This window comes from Homalodisca vitripennis, chromosome 7 (assembly GCF_021130785.1).
Source record: "Homalodisca vitripennis isolate AUS2020 chromosome 7, UT_GWSS_2.1, whole genome shotgun sequence".
Classification (NCBI taxonomy): domain Eukaryota; kingdom Metazoa; phylum Arthropoda; class Insecta; order Hemiptera; family Cicadellidae; genus Homalodisca; species Homalodisca vitripennis.
Genome location: NC_060213.1, coordinates 112,705,446 through 112,729,480, shown reverse-complemented (window position 1 = coordinate 112,729,480; position 24,035 = coordinate 112,705,446). Strand labels below are relative to the sequence as shown.

The 24,035-nt window shown below is 33.7% G+C and overlaps 1 protein-coding gene across 2 annotated transcripts in view; it reads left to right on the top strand.

Annotated features, from left to right (window-relative positions):
* The first annotated feature begins 1,414 nt into the window (after window positions 1–1,414).
* LOC124366213 overlaps window positions 1,415–24,035 on the top strand; it is a 38,047-nt gene continuing 15,426 nt past the window's right edge. The window contains exons 1-7 of one of the 2 annotated variants that reach the window (XM_046822591.1): window positions 1,415–1,528; window positions 5,952–6,086; window positions 7,977–8,147; window positions 10,417–10,655; window positions 11,070–11,114; window positions 13,584–13,688; window positions 18,476–18,665. In XM_046822591.1, the coding sequence (XP_046678547.1) occupies window positions 1,491–1,528; window positions 5,952–6,086; window positions 7,977–8,147; window positions 10,417–10,655; window positions 11,070–11,114; window positions 13,584–13,688; window positions 18,476–18,665 (923 nt within the window). In that variant the 5' untranslated portion in view covers window positions 1,415–1,490. Of the gene's footprint in view, window positions 1,529–5,951; window positions 6,087–7,976; window positions 8,148–10,416; window positions 10,656–11,063; window positions 11,115–13,583; window positions 13,689–18,475; window positions 18,666–24,035 lie in introns of both variants that reach the window. The other variant, XM_046822590.1, reaches the window with a different exon arrangement.

Here is a 24,035-nt window from a genome sequence, read left to right as displayed (position 1 = left end):
CTCAGATGTTTGTTCTATTGTTTATTACCATGATTACATTGTGTTCTACGAGTTCTGATAAAACAATAATTGTTTTGTAATAAGTTACCAGTCAGTAACAAATCTATAGGTTATTGGTTTGGTCTAAATAATATTTTACTGTAAATGCAAAATAATAATGACACACAAGTGGTTTTGTGGGTGTTGTAGGCCTTGGTATATCTGTGAAAATGATTTGTTTTGTGTTTCGTGTAATGTGAACAATTTCGGGTGAGTGTTGCATTATTTCTGACTTTTAGACATTTCTGTACTATTTAGACTCAGTTTTATTATAAAAACTGACTAAAACATTTCATTATATGTTCAGTATTAAGAAACTTTTCCCACAGCAGACTAGAGGTTAGCTCCTGAAAATTCCCATGTTGAAGGGTTAAGATACAATAGCGCCTAATTTGTTTGATTTCACACTCAAGGATGGCATCTTTGATGTTGAAAGTCCTTGTGAAATAAATCTAAAATTATTGGATAATTGTGTATTTCCTTTACATCAACAATTTTTTAACAATAAGAAGAACTCTTCCTTCAATGAAAAATCATAATCGGTTTTGTACATGTATTGTTTATAAAATAATAAGTAGAATATTTAGCTTTCTTTGTAAAATTACATTTTTTGCTAGATAGGTGGCATTGTTTCTTAAGTGATGTTCAATAACACCTGAATGAACCTCTTTGCACTTTCTTTGTCTTAAAAGTGGAGGAAAATGTAATTTGAGTGTCAATAAGAGAATTTTGTGTATTTATTCAATGGAAATGTACTTTACTTTTGGGATATCTCGAGTCAAAAAGAGATTTTATTTGATGTCTTTTTTTGTGTGTATCTGTGTACCAGTCTAAGCATTGAATGTGACCTAATGAACAGACCAATTTTGGCCAAATTTGCTATACAGATTTAGGTTATAAATATTCAGCTGTACATAAGTTAAAGGTTTTCTGTACATTTTTCTTTTTATTAAATTATTACCAAAACAACCATGTAAATAGTCATACGTAACAATTTTCTAAAAAACTGCTCTGAAGATTTTTATAAAATGTACAATTGTTAAACAAATTTTAATATTTTGATAAAATACAGTTGGATAGGCGATAGAAATTATTCAAAAGTAGGCTGATCTTTATAATGCTCTCTACATAACTAAAATGTTAATCCTTTAATTTTCAATTTACTGTAGTAATTGTAATGAAATTTCTTTTCGCACCACGTTAAAATTTTACATTTGTTCTCTGTAAAGATACAAATGAATTCATAAGTACTCAAATGACATCCAAATCTAAACTTCCAGAATCATCTGTTTGTTGTAGAAATAGCAAAGTAAATGATCTGATATATAAAGGGAGTAAATAATGCCATGCCTTATATTCGCTTTATTGATTTTGATATAAACATAAGTAAGAGTTTATTTCCGATCCTGTTACAGGCAAAAGTGAGTTTCTTCTGCAAAGGTCAGCCACCGATGTTAATTGATGATCCCCGCTACAGTGAAATTTTTCAGTAAGTGTGTTTGTTGTTTACAATTTTATTTTGTTTCACAGAGTTCTTTGTGAAGTGTATTACTTCATTTAGGTTTACCTGACTCTTCTACAAGAGATGATTAAATATTCGTGAAGGAACCAGGATTTTTCCGGACATTTGCCATTGTTCAGTGAAACAAAACATCAGTAACACCAGATTTTTTGTTTCACTGAATGATAGCAAATGTCCGGAAAAATCCTGTTTCCTTCACAATCCTTCCATCATCAAAAATAAACTTCAAATAAATATTAATATCTGGTAATTCTTGATATATAACATTGATATTTGTGACAATGAAGAAGTGAAAAGCCAAAGTTATTGAAATTTAATTGAAATAGGCTAAGTTTGCTCGGATAACGAAATTCAATTACATTCATTATTTATAAAAATAAAAACACTAACAAATTTGCCTTTAGATATTTTATGTAAAATTACAGATTGAAAGAAGAATCAAAGTTTCATGCACTCATGGTTTGCATTAATAACATTTTGTGGTATAAAAATTCACTTTTTCTCCTAATGCACTCATATATGACATATGTAATATTGATATACAGTGCTACTACAAACAAATAAAAAAAAAACACATTTGCACAAAGTAATCCTACAACAAAAAAAAGCAATAAGAATAATGTAAAATTTAAAATGTACAGGTTTTACAAGAAATGTAAATTTTAACTGTCTGCAGTCTGTAAATATTTGAATTTATAAATTGTGTTTAATTTGATTTCATTTAACCCTTTGAACCCCAGACCAAAATATTGATGGTGGGAAAAACGTACCAAAACCATTTGACCTAAGAACTACAGAGAATCCCCGGAGCAGAAACAGCTGTATTGCATACTGTTTGTAAAAAATTAATATTTTTGCTATTTTTTATGCTATTGTCTTGTATTACACACCAAAATGTCCAGAATTAAATTGTGTACACAGAAAAAGTTTAGTCTGAAGTATAAACAATTGTTTAACAACATTAAAATAACTTTAAAATATATGTTTATTGATTTTTAGGTAAAAAAATAGATTTTAAGATTTTTTAATTCAAAAATAAGAAAAATGTTTACCATGGGCACCCACATTTTATTTTTCTAAATTTAGTGTTATGTATGTACAAAAAACAATTATATTGATATCTCTAAAGATAAAGATTTTGCAACCGCGATTTCACTGAGGCCGGTTGGTCATTGTCCGGAGTAGGCCTAGCGGCGGCGTTACCACGAGAAGTAGATAGCTGACTAAATGGCATTTCTTCGTCATCTGAGTCCGAGATAGTTGGCCTATAGGTAGGATCAACATCAGTGTCATCACTGAAAATTGATGAGACGTCAGACCAATCGTCATCTGATAGGTCAACATCCAGTTGTCTGTACAATTCACTCGGGTGATTTACAATGTTGTCACTCATTGTTCACAAAACTGATTATTACTATAAGATTAAAACTAAAGAAAATGTGACTAAAAACAGTCCTCAATTACAACATTTAACTCAATTCACACGCAAAAAGACAATATACGTAACATTAGACCGCTTTGTAAACAAATACAGCTGTAGCAACAAAGAGTAATATATTTTTTTGAGCATAGATGTTATTCTAAATACACTATATTACTAACAAAAAATTTGTATTTTACGAAAATACTCATAAATATTTATTAATACTCGTAAAATAAGTATTTTACGGTTTCAAATAAATATGTATTAAACACATATACCATGGCGACGATATTATAGAATCAAGAATCAAGAACTTTATTAGTCATTAGACATACAATGATACATTAGACTTCGTCATTTATAAATTACTATTTAGCAGCTATTACATAATGCTTCTAGTTCATTAATCAATTTAATATAGTAGTTAAGTCATATTTAATAAATAAATTGTCTGCACATATAATGGAAAATATCATAACCAAGTATAAAAATTAACAAATTTGAGTTAACAGTAGATAAATATGTACAGCATAAGAAGACGTCTATGTAATAATTCACAGCAACATTAAATACTGAATTATATCAGTAACAAATAATATAAATAAATAACAATTAACAAACAACACGAATCGACAATATATGATTTTTTAAAAAGTTAACTTTATACAATACATAATAAACAAGTACAACAATAAAAAAGAGTAAAAAGCAATATATACACACTTATTCAGATCTGGTCTGCATTTAGCTATCCAAATATTGTATGTAATTGACGAGCTTCATTTAATAGGAAATCATTAACCTTGTGAAATATATTTTGATTGTGGCAGTTTGTTAAATAGTATTTTTCTTGTAATATCTTTCAAATTCAAATTCAAATGGTTTATTGTCAGAATACAAAACTATGTATATAACAACGTCATATTATAAATAATCTATAGCTTACTTTAAATATCCTTACTTCTTATCACAGTTAAAAATTCATCAACAGTGTACAAACATGAATCTACTAACATTTTCTTTACAACATTTTTAAAATTTGATCTGTTTATTACCTTGATATGATTGGGCAAAAGCATTGTAATATTTGATTCCCTGATATCTAAAACTGGCTTGAGTGCTAGCAAAGTTACATTTTTGGTACAACTACATTATTTCTATTACGAGTACTATAACTATGAACATCACATTGATTAATAAATAATGATAAATTATCTCTGACATATAACAAAACATTTAATACATAAATAGACGGCAATGTTAATACACCTAATTTTACAAACAGTGGTTTACAGTGCTCACGACTCTGGACATTACATATAAGCTGACTGCTCTTTTTTGTAACACCAAACAGTTTATTCGCAATCTGAGATTGGCCCCACAAAGTTACTCCATATGTTAAGAAACTATGAATATAGGCATTAGTACATAAAAAGCAAGTGTTTAGCAGAAATTGTTCCATTAAGGGGATCTTATAAGAAAAAATACCTCGGGAAATTCGAGAAGAAGCTACATAATCAATATGAGTTTGCCATTTAAGATTGGATTGTATAAAAATGCCAAGAAACTTAAGACTTAAGTCCTCATTATCACTAGGCCTATTAGAAAAGGTAATATGTAAATCTTGAATTTTTTTATCATTTACACAGAGCTTATTTGCTGCACACCAATCATCTACAATTGAGGTCTTAACACTAAGTAGCTCATTACATTCGTTCCTCGTTTTTGCGCAGACCTTAAGACCCAAGTCATCAGCAAACAAATACGTACTAACATAATTGTCATTGAGATTAAAAGGCAAGTCATTTATATACAAAATAAATAGAGTAGGTCCTAAAATGGATCCCTGAGGAACACTAGCTTAACAGGCCTAGTTTCTGACATAGAGCCATTTTAAATATACATATTGACACCTATTTGAGAGATATGAGTTAAAAAAAACTGACAGCAAGTTGACTAAAACCATAAGACCTAAGTTTATTTAATAGAATATGATGATTTACAGTATCAAAGGCTCTGGATAAGTCATAAGATCTGAACTTGACAGATTTTTTTAGTTCCAAACCATCAAAGCAATCATTTATGAAGGACTGGACTGCGCCAATGGTACACCGCTCAGCTCGAAACCCAAATTGACAAGTGCTGAGTAAAATTATTGGTTTCGAGATAGCAAACCAACTGCTTATGAACTAGCCGCTCCAACACCTTTGACACTGCTGTAACAATAGTTATAGGCCTATAATTACAAGTTTGGTCCTTTGGACCCCTATGTCCCCTGGGGACACCTGGGGATTCTCGCATCTTCATTGGCGACGATACATCGTCGCCGCGGGGAATCTTCGCATATTTTCTCGGCGACAATATTTCGTTGCCTGGGTTTCAAAGGGTTAATATGTTTATTTATACAACATAAGTATGATTTATTAAATAAATATATTGAAAAGATGTAAAACATTGTTAAATACAGTATTTACTGATAAATTATACAAATTATTGAAAATTCAAGGTAATATTTTCATGTTGACCGTGCATTACAGTGCAAATGGCTGAGCTCTGGGGGGTAACTGCCCTCTATCTCACAAATGATTGTGCGCATGAAGAAATGTATCAAATAAAATTTGTCTAAAATTTTAGATTGTTATATTAGATGATATCAGCAATATAAATTGAGATAATTGTGAAAATCCATTTTTACTTACTTTTGACATTGAATAATTAATGATACAGTCATAAGATTATACAGGACTTATGAGACAACTGTTAGTATGCCAAAATGAAGGTATATACAAATGTTCAGCTTATTATCCCTTATTCTGAGGTTGACTGCATTTTTATGCTAAAATGACTAGAAGGGACAAAACAAAAGTAGTCCAAACTTATTGCTTGGAATAATATAGAGTTTAATCGTTCATTTACTCATAACTGCAATGTTTGGATTTAAGTGTGATACTTGAGTAAATGTTTCAGGAAAGTTGAGAAGACAAAGTATCCGACAATGCCGGAAGTGTTGCAGTACATTGAAGATTTCTTCACTAAAGACAGCGACACTGAACTGATTTTTGGTACTGACTTTACCAAGGATGAACGTGAAGAAATCCAAATGTGAGTTTATAATTTTTTGTTTTGGAGTTCACAGTGATGGTTGTACAGGTTACTACAAAAAATTTGAATATTTTTGTACATATACATTTACATTTACCAATGGTGCAGTGTAGTGGGTACATCAGTTCTCGCAAGATAACCAGATCAAGCAATGACGAGCGTGGCTGCTGCTTGGATGGGTGACCTCTGAGCGATCCTGTCCTTGCAAGCACCCCGCCTGCCCGGTTTTTGGTGGTGATTCAGAAGTCACCTTTAAACTTTTGGTCCCCAGGTGTTAGAGAGGGCTTCTTAGCCCTAAATTCGCCTGGTAAAATAAGACATCTTTACTTTACTATTAACATTTACTTTCTCTGACGAAATTCTTTAAAGTCTGTCTTTTACTACATGGGAACGAAAGTAAAATTATTAAACACGTAAGGGGGAAAGATATAAAAAAGAAACCGTTGGTTTGCTAGATAGGACTGCTGTTCATATCTGTAGAAAGTGTAGTTATATAGTTCACACTTGAGATGGGTTCAACCAGTTTTAGTAATTTTCTTCTATTTAGTTTAATATTTTCAAATGACAACAGCCACATGGGAAATTTTCTTTTTTAAACTGAGCTAGAAGAAATATTTTTTGTCCTTGAACTTCTTACTGAATCAACTATTTTAGTAGTTAGTAGTGTCAGTGGAAAATAATAATATTGAAAATATTTGTGTTGACTTTTTAAAATATAATATGCTAAAATTGTTGATAAGAGGAATATTTTAAAATCCTCCTCATAACAGCTAATGTTAATTGATATTCGTATATATTCATATTCATATTTGTAATTCAAATCATGTAGAATATTAATAAATAACAGTTATTTAGTTATATATTTGGTGAACAATTAAACATTTTGTAATAGTAAATTGCTACCTACCACTAGGTGGCTTTATAATGATAAGTTTTAATTCACCAATTATAACTGTTATTTCTAGCCAAAGATTTGAGAGGTATTTACGTATAATTAATTTTTTTACTAAAATATAAATCATCTTAATAAAGTATGATGGATCTTATACTATTTTATGTAACGGTGTCATAGAATTTTATAAATTTTAAATATTTCCAATTTATTTGATTTTAAAATGTTTTTCCAAGCAAAAACAACACAGGAAAATAATTTGAGATATTCAATATCTTGATAATACTACATTTCAAGAACTGGTTATGTCCTCTACTTCTGATGACTAAACTAAGACATAAATAAGGTTGAGCATACACAAAAAACTAACAAATGAACAAAATATAGTAAACAACATTCCTAAGCCTCATTTAAAACATTGTGCATAAAATATTGAAATAACAGTACTTTGAAAGTTGTCTATTAAGGTATGTATTATTGCAATATATATCTGAAATAGAGATAGTAAAATCTAAAAAATAATCTTGAATCAAAATCTTGAGTTTTTTCTTAAAAAACATTTCCCAATCGATGAATTTTAATCCTGAACTCTTTTAGCATGAGTTTGATTTAAATATTATCTCTAATTTAGTTTTGGATATTTTAAATCTTTTACTGGCCATACTTATTAAAGGGGGGATATATATTGTTTTTACTGGCTAAAATTAACCTTTTGCATGCTGCTAATGAATTCCATAATCTTCCTTTAATGCCAAGACATCTATAAATTGTTAATATCCTATTTTAACCCTGAACAAGCTAGTGAAGCTGATTCTAAGTATTTTCTTAGGAGAAATTCCTCTATTGTTTTTATAAAAAACAAGGGTGATTTTAATAGTGCATTGGAAATATACATTGATTCCCAGATTATGTGTTGATTTGGACTGAGGTAAGCCTCATCAAGTTTTGATGAATATCTAGTGAGACTAAATTGTAATAAACTCCCATTTGTATCACAGGTTTGCCAGGATTCGCAAGCTAGGGTACCGTTTCTATGCATCAAAGGCAACAGAGAAGGAAGCAGACCATATTGTGGTCTTCATCAAACGCACTCCTCAGTACTTACGAGACAAGCTAATAAAGAGTAAGGAAGACCTGAAGTATGTGCTGATCCCTCCGAGTGTTGTTGGGTGAGTAATTAGTGTCATCCAATATAATCACTATGTACTGAATGTGACAAGGAAGGAAGCAGGCCACATTGTGGTCTTCATCAGACGCAACCCTTGGCACTAGTTGGTAGAGAAAAAGGAGGACCTGAAGTATATGGTGATCCTTCGAGTGTTGTGGGGTGAGTATTGAAGCTATATGCAATTCTTGGGTCTTGCTGAACTGCTTCCAACACTCGCTCTTCTACATCCAATGTTTAGTGGTTTGAGACCTACCGTAGCCTTGCATCAAGAGTGTGAATGATCCAGTCTCCCTAAGACGACCATGAAGTCTTACAAAAGTGTTCTCATTTGGTAAATTTCTATTTGGTAATCTTTGTGCACACAAATGGCGAACATCAGCACAGTTGCAGTTTGCAAGACCATACATCAGGTGCATGTCCGTTATCTCTTGAAAATAATACGTTTTCTATAACACAGTTACCAATTGAAAACTGATCTTACAAACGTGTTAATTTGGTTGTGTTTAAATCTATTAGATTTTAATGGTTCAGTAGTCAGTTTCAGTGTTATTTTAATTACAGTAACAGCTGATTTAAATAACAGCTGTTCAAATACTGTCAAATTATGAGCCATTTTGTTTGCATGTGTAATACGAAACCTTCCATAAAATAATTAACTCTTAACCAATTTTTACAAATGAGGTATCCTTTAAAAGAAAATTTTATTTAAATACTTTTTTATTTATTACAAAATTTTGATAAAGAGTGGGTTATTAGATATTTCTTAAAACAAAAATTTAATGGCCACCATTTTGATGGTATTAAAACTGATTTAAAACATCTTTTTATAATATAATACTTTCTGACATGTTTACCAAGTTTTGTAACAATCATAAAGACAACCAACAAAGATAAAATTGTTTTAATAAACAAAATGGTGTATAGCTGCTAAAAAAAGTGGAAATTATAAAACAATTTATGTTTCATTTTTAGCTTAGAGTCACACATAGAATCTGAAAATGCATAGTCTGATCAACCTTTTTGTTACACCCTAAAAGAATAATAATAATTGCAAACATATAGGACTTTCTTTGAATTAAATTTTATTTAATTTTAAAATTTTTCCTATTTTGGAACTTAATTGTGGCAAACTATTTATCTCTCAAAACAAATTCATATGAATTTTAAAATGTTTTTAAAACATAAATAAAAAATGTTGTAATCTGTTGTACAATATTTGAAAAAAATAAACCTGTATTTTCAGAGTGTGTAGTTCTTTATATAAATAAAGGATTAGATTACTTTGCTAATTAGAAATAATGTTACAATGTTGAGTTTAGCTCCATTTTACCTTCTGTTTAGTACAGTGTCTGAAATCTGACACTTTCACATCCATCACAACACTGAATGGATGCTGGGTAGACCAGACCCGAGCTTTTTGTTAATCTAGGTATCTCTGATGTTGAACATGAAATCTGACACTTTCACATCCATCACAACACTGAATGGATGCTGGGTAGACCAGACCCGAGCTTTTTGTTAATCTAGGTATCTCTGATGTTGAACATGAAATCTGACACTTTCACATCCATCACAACACTGAATGGATGCTGGGTAGACCAGTACCTTCTGTTTAGTACAGTGTCTGAAATCTGACACTTTCACATCCATCACAACACTGAATGGATGCTGGGTAGACCAGTACCTTCTGTTTAGTACAGTGTCTGAAATCTGACACTTTCACATCCATCACAACACTGAATGGATGCTGGGTAGACCAGACCCAAGCTTTTTGTTAATCTAAGTATCTCTGATGTTGAACAATGAATTTGTTTTGAACGTCTTTGTGACTGACTTTTGTCTATCTTTTCAAGCGGACGTGGACTCCAAATTCCAGGAATCAAGTCTGTGACAATTTTCTGATTTTAGACGCTGCACAGTAGAAGATGAAATGGAGCTAAAGTGAATATTCCACCCATCCCTTTCCACCACAGCTATGTTATATACAAATAATATGTATATATTTAGTTATACTCAACACAAATTATATGACATGTTCGAGATAAATAACATTGACATTGATTGAGTGGTATTATCGCAATTTACATTTTTGGTTTTTCCTGACAGTACAAATTTTTTCTAACACAACGTTATAGGGCACTCTGCCACCCTCTTACTTTTAAAGTCTTATAAGATTACTTGCTTTGTAATATGTATACATACACATTTGTTTACTTAATATGACATAACAATTTGTTTACTCTGTATAAAATGTACATTTGTTGATTCAGGGAAAACTATGACAGCCATATAAACAAGTATGAGCAGGAACATTTCAAAGAAGAGGAGAAATTGGTCCATAACTTCTGGAAATCAGTGAGAGAAAATTATAGAAAAGACAGTGAAGAAAACCAAGTAATAAAAGTAATAAAACCAGAAAACACAAAACAAGAAAGTATAAAACAAGAAAGTAAAAATCAAGAGAGTGTAAAACAAAGAAATGTAAAGCAAGAAAGTAAAAGATTAGGAGGTAATGATAACACTCATATATTTGGTAAAAGATTCTAAAATAGTGATTTGTTAAATTTAAGGCATTGACAGTATTTATGAGAGCATAAAAACATGAAATTATTCTACTTGTGTCTAATTACTTTGTTAAGACAAGCATTTTTAGCAATTTTGAGTTTTATAAAATATTTTATAGTATATTTTGCTTTTCAATTAGACCACTCCTAGTTTTTGGAACTGGGTTAATACTAGAAAGACCAATGTAATAGATCTTTTTGTGCATCTTGTCTTATACTGTTAAATAACTTTTAGTAGGGAATTTAATTCTTTCTTGATTAAGCTTTAGCTCCATTCTAGCATATTGATGCTTTATATTCTAATAGTTTTTGTTTTAAACATTTTCATTGCTGTTGTAAAAATTTGATTTTAGTTTCAGGTAGAAATGCAGTTAGTCGAAATACTAAATCTACTGGAAGATTTGGTAAGTATAAATAAAACTCTGTCAACTTGGTTTTTAAATAATGTGCACTGATTAATGGTTGTATATTCAAAATTTTTCGAAATCTCAAATTAAAAATTTTGAAAAGAGACCACATGGGGAAAAAAATATGAATGGGACGAGGTCAGGAAAGAAAATATAATTCACTTGCCCTGGTTCTGCTACAATTGAATCAGTTTTATGACTCCATGACCTTGGGTGTGAAATTAATTTTCGATTATCCATCTATCTGAGCTGGGGAAATGTGTCGTGAAATTAACGAGCAGTTTCCAAAAATTTCTCCTTCCCTGTTACCATATACTGTTGCCTTATAAAGTTAATTTATTGTAGTTACGTTTTAGAATGCTGCATCCTTAAAATGCCCAGCCGGAATACATTGTCGCTGTCTGACCAGTTTTCAACTGTCTTTTAATTTAAAACTCACCAACTAAATGTAGACATTGAACTCTTTGAATTAACAGATAATAGGTACACAGTCACATTGATAAAATAAATGAGTAAACTGTTGAATATATAATGGTGGATTAAATGTTGTGTTGTTAGTAACAAATATCACTCAATAAATAAGGATTTATTTTCCTCTAATTAATAAGGCATCAAATTTAGATTTGATTGAATATCAGAATGAGACAAACTTTTATTTAAAATTTGTCTGTTCAGTTTGTTATTTAAAACGCTTGAATTGTTATTGCACAGAGTTATTTTGATTCTGAAGTTATGGTAGTTCCAAACACTTCCCAGTTGTCAAGTTTTTCAGTGTGTATATTTTATGTCACCTTTTTTATTTTATTTTTTTGGATTGGGTCATTTTGAGTGTAGTTTGTGGCAGTGAACCCTTGAGAATTTTAAAATGAAATATTTAAATATGTGCTTACATTTGAATTCTTTTCACTGACTTCTGTACTCTGTCTGTGTCTGAGGCAGTGTGTAATAATGATATGAAATTCAAATTTTAAAGTATTGAAATACATTATGATGTTTCCATATAATTTAAAAATCTTATATGGTAAATAATATTTTTTGATGAGTGAGTGATTATGCTTTAGCCACTGATCAAGGAGTACCATGGTAGTTGTGTCGAATCGAAAATTTAGACATCCACAATCAGTAATATAACTGAGATCTTAGTTCTTAGATTTACGTTGCCGGTTTCATAATTAAGAGTTTAAGTGTAGTCTTCCAGTTCACACCGATTCAAAACATTGCTTACACAGTAAAATTCTTGAAATATTTCGCCTTTGCTGTGGAGAACCATCTTCAAAAGGTTTAACATCTGTTGACTGAAGTTGGCTCTTCACAGTGAGGCAACTATTATATTTCAAGAATTTAAGGGTACGTCCAAGATGCACGCTGGTTTTATGAGTCAGGCGATCGGCGTCGATCAGCGCCGAGTCGGCGTGCGTAAAATTCCACGTTGTTAAGCAGGAGTGGCCACACTGCACCTGCGCGCTGACTTTCTGCGCACTGGTAGTCTGACTCCGATTTTTACCGGAATGATTTGTTCATTCTGGTTTCAGACGACCTGCTAGTCGGAAAGTGATTTTCGTGTGTGTATTGAGTGTTGTTTGTTTTTTTTACGATGGATATCGACGATTTAGTATCAAAAGTTGCAACTTAATTCTCCGATATGGGATAAGCGCCTTAAAGAACATTCCAATAGGAACATCGTTGATGCCTGTTGGCGGAAGATTTAAAGATATTAAGGTTATTTTAAAGAGGATCACGGATTATAATAAACGGTACCAAGAACTGGCACATACTTTCCCACAATGTTCTAAAACGTGTTTTATAGGCCATGGTCGATATAGGTAGTTTCATTTGCTGGTGCCCACATAAGGGTTGCTTCAATTACTAGAATTATTAGAAGTTTGTTAGTTAATCAGCTGATCTTTTCAAGTCAGTTTCAATGTTTAGTAAACAACGTATGTTGTAAAAGACATTTTGTAAAACCACTTTTTGGGGTTCAGAGGATCCCAAAACGTAAAGTTCCGTCAAAAAACATGGGTTTTCGTCGGCAAGTAATTGCGGAAATAGGTGTTTGTACTCCCCGTAAACAGATCTTAATTTATTAATTGGATGTATTTCACTTCTCATAGGTTTTAACTTGGCTGCAATAAAGCTGCAGCCTGTTCACTTGTAAGTTCCATTGTACACTGATATCTTTATGGTGAAAGCTCTTTCTGTGCTGACAACCTGCTTACATAATGGCCACATCAGCCTACCGCTCAGAGTCAGAGAGTCGGCGCCGAGAAATCTGACTCTGTCTACCTGCTTTTATCAGCGTGCATCTTGGACGTACCCTAATTGTGTCAGCAACGTTTTGATGTGGTGTGAGTGTGAAGACTAATGTTGATTAGAATTGACATATTTTGGGATTAATTTAGCTGTAAAAATAAATTAAAGTAAACTATGTGTTAACTCTGTTTAAGTTAACATTTCTTTTGTTACCAGGTGCAAATAAACGCCAGTACCAAGAGTACTCCAGGTTTGATGATCCGTCACGTTTCAGGAATGACTACATGCAGCTTCAAAATGGCCGACACCGACAAGTTGAAGGTATATAATATACTTTTCCGAAGTGGGTATTATGGGGGGAAGAAGTAGCTGCATACAGATGACTTGGTGATCCCTCAAAGACATTTGAGGGCATATACACTAAGATAAACTAGCGGGTGATATGGCCTGGGTATGTATGAAATACAGGAACTGAGAGGGAGTGTGGCATTTTAGGTCAGAGTATATATATGTATTTATATAGTGACAACTTATATATATATATATATATATATATATATATATATATATATATATATATATATATATATATAGTTGTCACTATTTCTCCAATAGTAACACTATTGGAGAAGGAAATTAGGAAGGAATCAAATCTTTAAAGGTAAGACAAATTTCGTATAGGGTGAATAGTTTTCCTAAAAAAGCTCCTGGCAGAACATTGGCAGAACACTACTCAGTTTTCTGGGCTGAAATCTATGCTATCAGCCTGAGCTAATATGGAACTGCTTGGGTAAATTGCTGTGATCGTTAAACTTATTTTTAGAAAATATTATCTAAGTGATAACCTAGCAACATTATATATTTTTGTTTTCCTTATGAACTATAGAATAAGAATAAATATAATATTTGGTGCCTTACCATTACTTTCAGATTAATATCATTGTAGATGTGTAAAAAATTTTTTTTAGAAAAAATAATTTTTAAGTTCTACTGTCCGTCACTTTGAAACTACTGGACCTACAAAATAATGTCAAATTCACAGAATATACACAATTTTATTCTAAACAAATTACTTCTTATACATTTTTTTTTCTATTACAAGAATAAAAAAGTTAGATGGGAAAAACTAAATCTTTGTATAAACTGGTTTTTTTTACTCCCGAGTCACTAGAAGGGGCTTGCTTTTCCTCCCAGTAGTGTAGGGCGTATAATAGTATAATAGTGGCTTAGTTTGTCATAGCACAGTATATTTCGTAAATATAAAACAGGAATTGTCTTATCGCAAACCCCTCCCCATCCTCAGACAGAGGTCAAAGTCGAGCGATCTAGTAGATAACGTGACTACAGATTCTCGCCGCCCGTTCAGCTGGTGTGCCGCACTCTTGTACTTTCGTGCCGAAGTGTCTCTCGAGTGCGTCGCTTTGTTGTACTTCCGTGTTTTACTGTGTGTGTAATAGATTAGTGATGGGTGACACTATGAGAATTTGGGATTTACCCAGGAGCGAAGAGGGGGCCATTCGTTTTTTACAATATCATGACTAGTTGCCTACATCTAAAATATGCGTTGCGGTCGGCAGTTGCTGCTGAAGGCGAAAATCCACTAGACTCACTCATCCTTGATATTGCTGCTTTCTGGGCGTCACAGGAAACCCATTAACAATTAATAATGATTGTAAGTTTGTAATTGAATAGTTGCTTTTTCGTTCTATAATGTTTTTTTTTCTATAAATTTATTTGTTTGTATTCCTCTTACTGGTGTAGTCGGTATAATCCCAAAGTACCCCAACATTTTCCGTAACGAACGAATAACCTAAACATTTACCGGTAACACAAACAACGCGATAAACAATAATATACTGACAATAACAGTACGCAAAGTCGCCAAACAAAACAGTGACGAGACGAGTAGACAGCTGTTCTCTCGTCTGCCGCCAGGTCAAACGAAAACCGTCGGAATCATTTAAGCCAGGAAACATTAGTAACATGAATACACACTATACTATATTATGATATGTATAGGAAATTTCATGGAGAATACGATAATTCAAACTAGGCCTAAAAATAATGGATGGTTGCGGAGCAACGGCCTTAAATGTGAAGCGACGGCTGTGACGGCGCTTGCCACTTCGCGGCGGCGTGAATCATACGTCTCAGACGGGGCTTGCCACTTAGAGGGTTAAGTATAGTATGGGGACGCTTTAAAGTTATCCATTTTAGCGAAATATAATGTTACATCTTTTTGTTGGGTTCCTGGTTTTGATGACGATGAACAAGTTGTGATGAATTGGCAAGAAATAGATAAAAAAGCACTTTCTTGGCCCTGAACTATCCAGTGGCATAAATAAATGAACTGCTTACCATGCTATTAAAAGATTGTTCACAGACAAGCATTGTCATCGTGGAAGATTTTCCCTTAACAGGCATTTGTTAAGAAACTCAATTTGTTAGGGTACCAGTACTTAGTTCACAAAGTGGACTAGATGAAGCTGAGTAGTGCCTTTGGTAACAAGCGATTTCTATCATTTCTGAACACACTATTTCCAGGAAACGCTTGCACACTTTAGGACTCACAACTAACTGAAGGACCAAGTGGAAATCATTCTGAGGAGACTGCCAAACACATAATTTAATTCCAACAATTGCTTACAACAATACAATGATGTCAAGTATTTTCTCTATAACTAACAGGATTATTAGAAAGAAATTAAGGTACAGTAATGAAACTTAGATCAGTCAAAGATAAGAAGGAAAGTATCAATTTCTGTTGAAGAATCCAGCAACTGCTTAGAGAGGGTGGTTAACCAGTCATCTGTTCAACTTTCTCTTCAGGTCTTGCCCCTTCAGTCAATTTTTTATCACTTATATGGAAAAAACTGTTCTTAAAATTTCCACCAAAGCTCATTGGTAAGATGAAGGAGGCTCATAATTAGATTTTTCATAACTCTGAAATAACTACCTAATTTAACCCTAGAACTGGCAATGGTGTCACTCTGTACTGGCGGCTCTATTTTAACAGCCTCGCAGACGTTTCTTATAATGTATCACATTTCATAACTGTTAGTCCAAATATAAACTATTATATGTCAATGTGTTCAAAACTATATGGAGAGCATTATAATAACAATATCTTATTGTTTCCATGGAAACATATTTTTTTTTTTACAAAATGTAAGAAAACATTTTTTTTGGACATTATTTTTGTAAATATTCCGTTGTGTAACTGCTTAGCAATAAGCTTTACATCAAAACTGTAAATATATAACTTATTCAAAGTTTTGTCCTGATTCCAAAAATATATAATTATTGTAACTTTTACCTCAAAACGTATGTGTTACAGGTCTTTGTATGAAAAATCACGCGTATTTACTTATTTTAAAAAATGCGTAGATTTCTAAATAAATATTATTTTTAGTGGGTAAAAATAATCTCATGACTGCATTTTTACTTATATAAGTATGACAGATAAAACAAAAATAAAATAAAATAATAAATTTTAATCTTACCTTATTTACATTATGTACAATATATACAAAGTTTCATTTTTCACTCAGCGTCACTAGATTTATCGGTCTCTAAAGTTTTCACCCATACTAAAACTATAACCTAAGAAAGCTAAAATAACAATAATAACAACACTAAAACACTATAAAATACAATTTCCACAAATACTATTGGATTCGTAACCTCAAACACAAAACCCGGCACTTGTTTATAGTTTCACAACAATGTGGTTGACCCGTACTACGTTCACGTCAGCTGTCCATAGAGAACGATGTTTTACGGTAAACAAAGAAGACAATAATCGAAGTAAGAACAGTAAATCGGTACTATAGTTAATGCTGTTCCAGAATATATCAAATAAAAATCATTTATATGACCTTAATTGCCTAAAATTTCAATAACTGTACACGTCTACTTTGGTGACGAATATTTGTCGTTGCCAAATCGGACGGGCCTTTGGCGACGAAAATTCGTTTCATACCAGCTGGAGGGTTAAGTTAAAACATTACAAGAATCTTCTTATCCTTCCCAATGTTCCTGCCTTTTTCTTCTGTGGCTGCTGTTACTAATAATAAAATATAAAATAGGTCATCTTGATAGTAAGTAGCCTTGGTGTTGTTACATGACCTGACCACAGAAGAGTACAAATGGTATGTGGGCCCAGGTGTAATTTTGGACTCAGGCAGTTGGAAAATGTCCCACATGTACTGGTAGACCCTGTGGAGAGGATCCCCAAAACTATAAAATGAATCATCCCAGCATTAATTAAACTGATTGTGACTACTTGAAGATGAAAAGTTGCGGGGGAAAAAAAAATATTTAAAATATAACTTTGTAAGGTTAATATTGAGAAAACAGGGTTGAATGAACTTTTAAGTTACTGTCTCTAAGATTAGGAAGTATTCCAACTAATTTAAGTAATTTTAATTAATAAACTTAAAACAGTTTTGCAAGTTATATGCAAACGTGGCCAGCAGATCCATACATTTTGTGAAATGATAAATAGATTAGAATTAAGTGAAATTGATATTTGACTACAATAAAACGTGACAGAGTTGAAAACCAGGGATTCAAACATGAAATTCGTATTGAAGTTTATTGTAATTTAAAAAGCATACAACTTACTTGCCTCCGGTGTACATTTTGATGCCAAATGCACGTACACACATATATTTTAGGCATGCCTAGTGTAATAACACTTAAAATGATAAAATTCCAGTAGATACCACATAGGAATGAAATGAAAAAGGAATAAAATTAACTTTAGCATAAGCTTATAATATATTGTTAAGATCACAAAATAATCGCCAATGTCCATCTTTGTATTTTTGAAAGTTACTTGATAACTTTTTTCTTTAAACCCAAGTCAACCAGCTAATTAATGCTAATAGTGAATCTGGAAGACTATTGGCTGAAAAATGGAGTCTTGGGATTAGGACTGTTAAAAGCACAATGATTATTATGAAGTTTTTTTTAAAAAAAGTGTAGATCTTCAATTTGGAGCATGCGGACACTGAAAGCTTATTCTCTCTAGAAGTTTAGATGTATTGCAAGGCAATGTTATGATCTTTAAAAGAAAAAATCAGCAGTCTGATGTGTGATGACAGGTCCTCCGCCTTCCAAACGTCCACGCCAAGAAGGTGCATCTCTACCAAGCAATCTTCCACCCAAGATCAGCTGGGATATTTGGCAAAAGCTGCAACCACTCCTGATTGTCTGGCCTCTCACCATCTGCAGTCGGCTGGAAGATAGAGCCACTTTGGTACTGGACGCTAACTTCCACGTTGAGTACTTTGAGTAAGTCATTACAAGTAATAGTTCATTGTCAAAGGGACAGAACGACTGAAGTATCCCATTTAGGAACATCAAATATATCCGTAGTGACATTTAAAAATTAATATAAAAACGTACTAACGTGAAAAATACAGCGGAGGCTGAAATGCTACGGTAGTCAGTGTTGCCTATAATGAGGAAGCAAGCCACAGATCTTACAGAAGATGATGTTTAAATATTTCTTTCTTCTATCATACATGAAGGTAATAGTAAGTAAAGAGAAACTATTTCCTTGATGTATATTCTTATTTCTTAATAACAGATAATACAGGAATCGGAAGGATAGGAAGAAGCAGGCTTACTTTTATTAAGAAATTAAATGCACAAATAAACATATTTCCATGCACATATTCATGTTGCACTTTGTCAATCACAAAGAGATTCTATTTAACCCTTACAACTCATATGTCGAACCTCATCTGATATTTTAATTTCACAGTTTCACTTATACTTTTTTTCCAACCTCCTATCTCCGCCATGATGGCCAGATAAATGGCTGGTCAGTGGTGTGCGCAGTCGTCGATCACACATCTTCTCCGCTACAGTTGTCACTGCAGAGTTCAAGTAGTCAGTTTGCACTGAGCTGAAGTGGCTGCCCCTATTGATTCTCTCGCCAAATGTGAATTGAGGAGTGTTATTCATTGTATTTCAGACCTTTTCACTTGTGTTTTACTTTTAAAATACCAAATGCAATTGTTGCTGAAATAATCGTTCTGCAGAAGAGAAAATAAACAAGCAGAGACCACTTAGGCCTAAATCCATCTGGCCCACATGGAAAAATGTTTCCTTAGAGGAAATGAAGGCTTTCTTAGGTGTTATCATAAACATGGCATGAATCCAAAGCCATCTACACAAGATTATTTTTCGTCTGAATGGGTATTTTACCAACTATATTTTGTAATTGTAGGCTATTTTTGAGAGACAGATTTAAAAAAAAATATCACACCATGGTAAAATGCAAAACTTTTTAGTGTGAGTTTCTTTTTTTTATATCTTGGAATGGTAAATAGGTATTACAAATTTTAAATCATTAAATATAAGTGTGTGCATACTTATATTAATTGTTTACAAGACAATTAATTATAAACATACAAAATAAATATAAGCTGAGAGGGCAGGGGGGTAATAAAAAGTTGAGTGTAAAGAGTTAAAGTGCTCAATGCTGCCAAATTGCAGGAACAAAGGTTGTACTTTCACTGAGCGGTTGCAATTAGGAAGACTGGACACATAAAATTAAATCTCTAAGATTGACAACAAATTGTCTAGTGGATATGAAATATCTTATTATTTGTGTGTGTTATTTTAATGCCTCCATGTTAAGAAGAAGATAACCTTCAAATTTGGTTAAAGACAGTCTGCTCTTTCTACCCTGACAAATTTCTTAAGTTAATAAAAACTTAAAGAAATCTAAGTCGATGTAAATCACTTGATGTCTGTGGTCTTTTTGCTCTCTTTAATCAGAAAACATTTATAAATAATTTGTTAGTGTTATTAGCATAAAAAGTTCATTATGAGATTAGTTGTATTGACTAAACATAAATACCTTATATTATGTAAAATGGAAAATTAGCTAATATTGTGGGAAACAGTTATCCTTACAAATTATATCACCTAATTAGTAATTACTACATTATATCTTTAGAGAGAAAAAATTAATCTAAACATTTGTAATATCTATAAAAGATATGTGGCATACCTTAATTTGTGCGCTGTTTACAGTGTAATTAACCTGAACTTGATCATTGACATGGTTGCAACCGACTAGTTCTTGATGATGGGCATCTCAAAAAAGAATGATGGTGGTACACAAGTACTGGAAACAGCAAAGTGGATGACACTGTCAAAGTCTTTACGTTTGATTGTGCTGCTGATAAGATAACTCCAATTAAGACTGTAATAGCTGAGCACCTTCAAAGCAACACAGAGGAAAATTGAACTCCTTTGCCTCTTGGATGTGCTGAGCCAAGATCTTATGGAGATGCCTAACACCCATTGATGTGATGCTGATTGGTTGAATGAAGGAATTTCTCTGTCTACAGTCACACTTTAGAGGATCTCTTTTAAATCTTTGCTCTTCCAGTGCTACTTCTAAACCAGTTCTAGTTTCCATCACTTCAACATTTCCTTTGGCAAGAGAACACAGCTGATGCGATAGATTTCGAAGAGTAGGGAAGGTAATTACACTGGTCTCCAAGTAATTCCTTGAACTACCGGTGAAAACAACCAGTATCAGAGTGAGGACCCCTGTACATGGAACTCCTCAGTTGACATTTGCGGAGATGTGTTTCGAGATGTTTGGGGGATGTTTGCTCCACAGGACTAATCGTAAAGCTTCTCTGATGTAGGAGAAAAGATATCACTAGCTGCTCTGAGATTCTGAGCTGTTATTTTAATGAAGGTCTTAATACAGAACAGTATATTAAACATGCTCAGGAAAATGCTTGGAAGTAATCTTGAAGTGTTGATACATAAACTGAATACCTTTTTGAGCACCAATCACTCTTTCGGCCCTCATAAATTGCAACCCTCTTTGAGTTCCTACCTACTTCATTACTTTTAGGCACTAAAACTTCATTAAATCAAAAGGGACGGTCACAAAAACACAAGCACGTTAGCCAAAACTAGGATTTTTATCGCTTCACGTTGTGTAATTAGAGAAGTTTAGTAATTCGAGTCTGTTCAAGACGTACTGCTGCAACTTACCAATGAGCTCCATGGGAAGTATCACCTATCCTTTGACCAGTGTTCCATAGGCCTGTGCTCTCTTACCACCAGCTCACCACATTCAAAAACTTGTGCTCAGCCAAGTTTTGTCCACACATCTTACACAAAGGGTCTTTATTGAAGAAACCCATCCTGTGAAGGTGCTTTCTCAGATGATAATACCTCGTAACAAGCCTTGTTATCTGTTGCAAAACACCTCCCTCCAGCCACAATGCCTCTAGGACATCCTCTCTCGAAGGAGAGAGCAAAACAAGCAGGCTCATCCTAAGCTCCAGCATGGTGGCCCATCAACCATGATAGTTGTCCGTTGCCCAGGAGTTGATTACCTGACATACAAGTCTCCTGGATATCTTGCAGAACGGCTGAGGTTCTGTGAATCTTATTTGCCAATGCATCAGCGGTCTCATTATCTCTAATTCCTGTATGTCCTAGGACCAAACAGAGAGATAGATTGTTGAGTCGATCCAGCTTGGAAACAGCAATCCCAGACAATTCTTGAGCTGAATTCACTGGAGGACAGGGTTTAAGGACCGCCTAAAACTTAGTGGTAGGTTAATTCCATACCAGAATTGTTGAGTTCCATTTTCTGAGATTCGGTTCCAACAATGTGACAGTTTTTAGACACAATCAAATATGATTGTGCGTAATTCCTTATGACTCTGTTTTAAACTAAATACTAACATAATCAGAGGTTGTAATTGTAAGAGTTCATCAGTTGGAGGGTGACTATCTAATGTTTAAATCTGACATGAGGCATTTTCTAGGCTTGAATTTAATACTTTTAAAGAACAAACAACAAAATTTACAATTTGAACCTTCTGGTTGAGTTACCATGACATGCTACAGTTAGGAAAAACACTTTAGTTATCAGTGTTTCTTTTTTTGGAAAAAAGTGAACTAAGCTTTACACAAACAAATCACAAACTTAAAACTGCAGAAGCAGTGTTAAGTCACCGTCAACAGTGTGGAAACCGGTACTGTGAGAGTGAGAAAGTAAAGCTAGGTTAGGTTATTGGTGTTTGTTTGATGCCAATAACTTCTTCTTCTTCTTCTATGGGGTGGCTTATTGCTATGCATTTAAGCCTCTAGTGCCTTTTGTGTACCCTGGAAGCACACCATGAGGCCTACCAGTCTACGGTTTCAGTAGTTGTACAAACCACTGAAAATAACCAATCAGGTCCTCTTGGGGAAATTCACCACACTTGTTAAAACTACTAAAAATGGCATACCACTCCTTTGCTATTGCAAGGACAATCAAAGAGCAGGTATTCAGCAGTTTCCTCCTGTTCATCACACAGTTTACAGAGCGGATCCTCCCAAAGGATGCCGGCTCTGTAAAGATGCTTCCTAAGGTGACCATGTCCCATAATCAGGAATAAACGACTTAATAGCAATCCCAGGCAAACCTGGAATTGAACACACAAGAGTCCAGTGCCATCAGTGCTGCTTGATTATCTGTGAAAATATTGATCATCTTACTCCTATATCGCAGACGAAAATTCTAAGCACACTCTGTAATGGCTGCGACTTCTGCCTGAAAAATGGTTGGATAAGGACCCATAGGGACCACCAGCTCCCTACATGGTCTCACCCCCATGATTCCACCGCCTGTGCCATTTTTTGTTTTAGCCGTCTGTAAACCATTCAATCTCCGCTGGTGGAAGAGGTTTCCTTCCCTCCGACCAATCATCCCTAGGAGGCATCACAATCCTTAAGAGTTTGACAAAGAAAAATTATTGTGGCATCTGATCAGAGATCAAGGGTTTATGGTTTTTATGGTTTAGAGCATTTCCCTGAATCAGGATGCTAATTCTACAGTGCGCACCGCGGCAGCCCGACCAAAGTCCCGCTTGCTGATGACAGTAGGCACTCCTCCTGGCCATAGCCCGAATGACTATGTCCAGGGAGGCGAGGTTGAGGCAACAATCTAGAGCTGCATCCGGCGCATTAGGAAAAGCCCCAGTGATAGCAAGGCAGGCCATCCTTTGGATGCCAGCCAGATAAGCTATCGCTATCTTGGCCTCTGTTTTTGGCCACCAGACAACAGCCCCATAGTGAAGGTCTGACCACGGAGACATAAAGCCAATACAAAAGCCGCGACTTAAGTCCCAAAGACCCACCTATCACGCATCTGCATTGCATTGAAGACCATTTCCCTCTGGTGATAACTCTTTCTAGCCAGTAACTTATCCGAGTATTACAGGCTGAGCAACCACTGTGGCTAGCGCATTTGTACGAACCCCATTCCTTTTCCACTCCATATGAGAGAACGTAGTACAGTTCATTCCTAACGTAGTGTTGTCACTGTCAGTTGCTTCTTAAAGTGAAGTGCATTGTATTCTTCAGTGACACCTCTACTGTCGAGTGAGGCAGGTTGTTTGTGGGAGTTGGGAAATTGTGTTGCAGAACCAGGGCTTTTTAGATTTGAAGAGATACATCACTGCTGTATTTTACCATTTTATATTTAGAGTAAAAAAAAGTGTAAAATGCCCTTTGACATTCCATTTCCCAAAAAGGAGCTTAATGCTGCCTACACTGTAAAACCAGTATACAGTGTTAAAAGATTGATGGAGATACAAACACATTCTGCTGACTCATATTATTGTATTA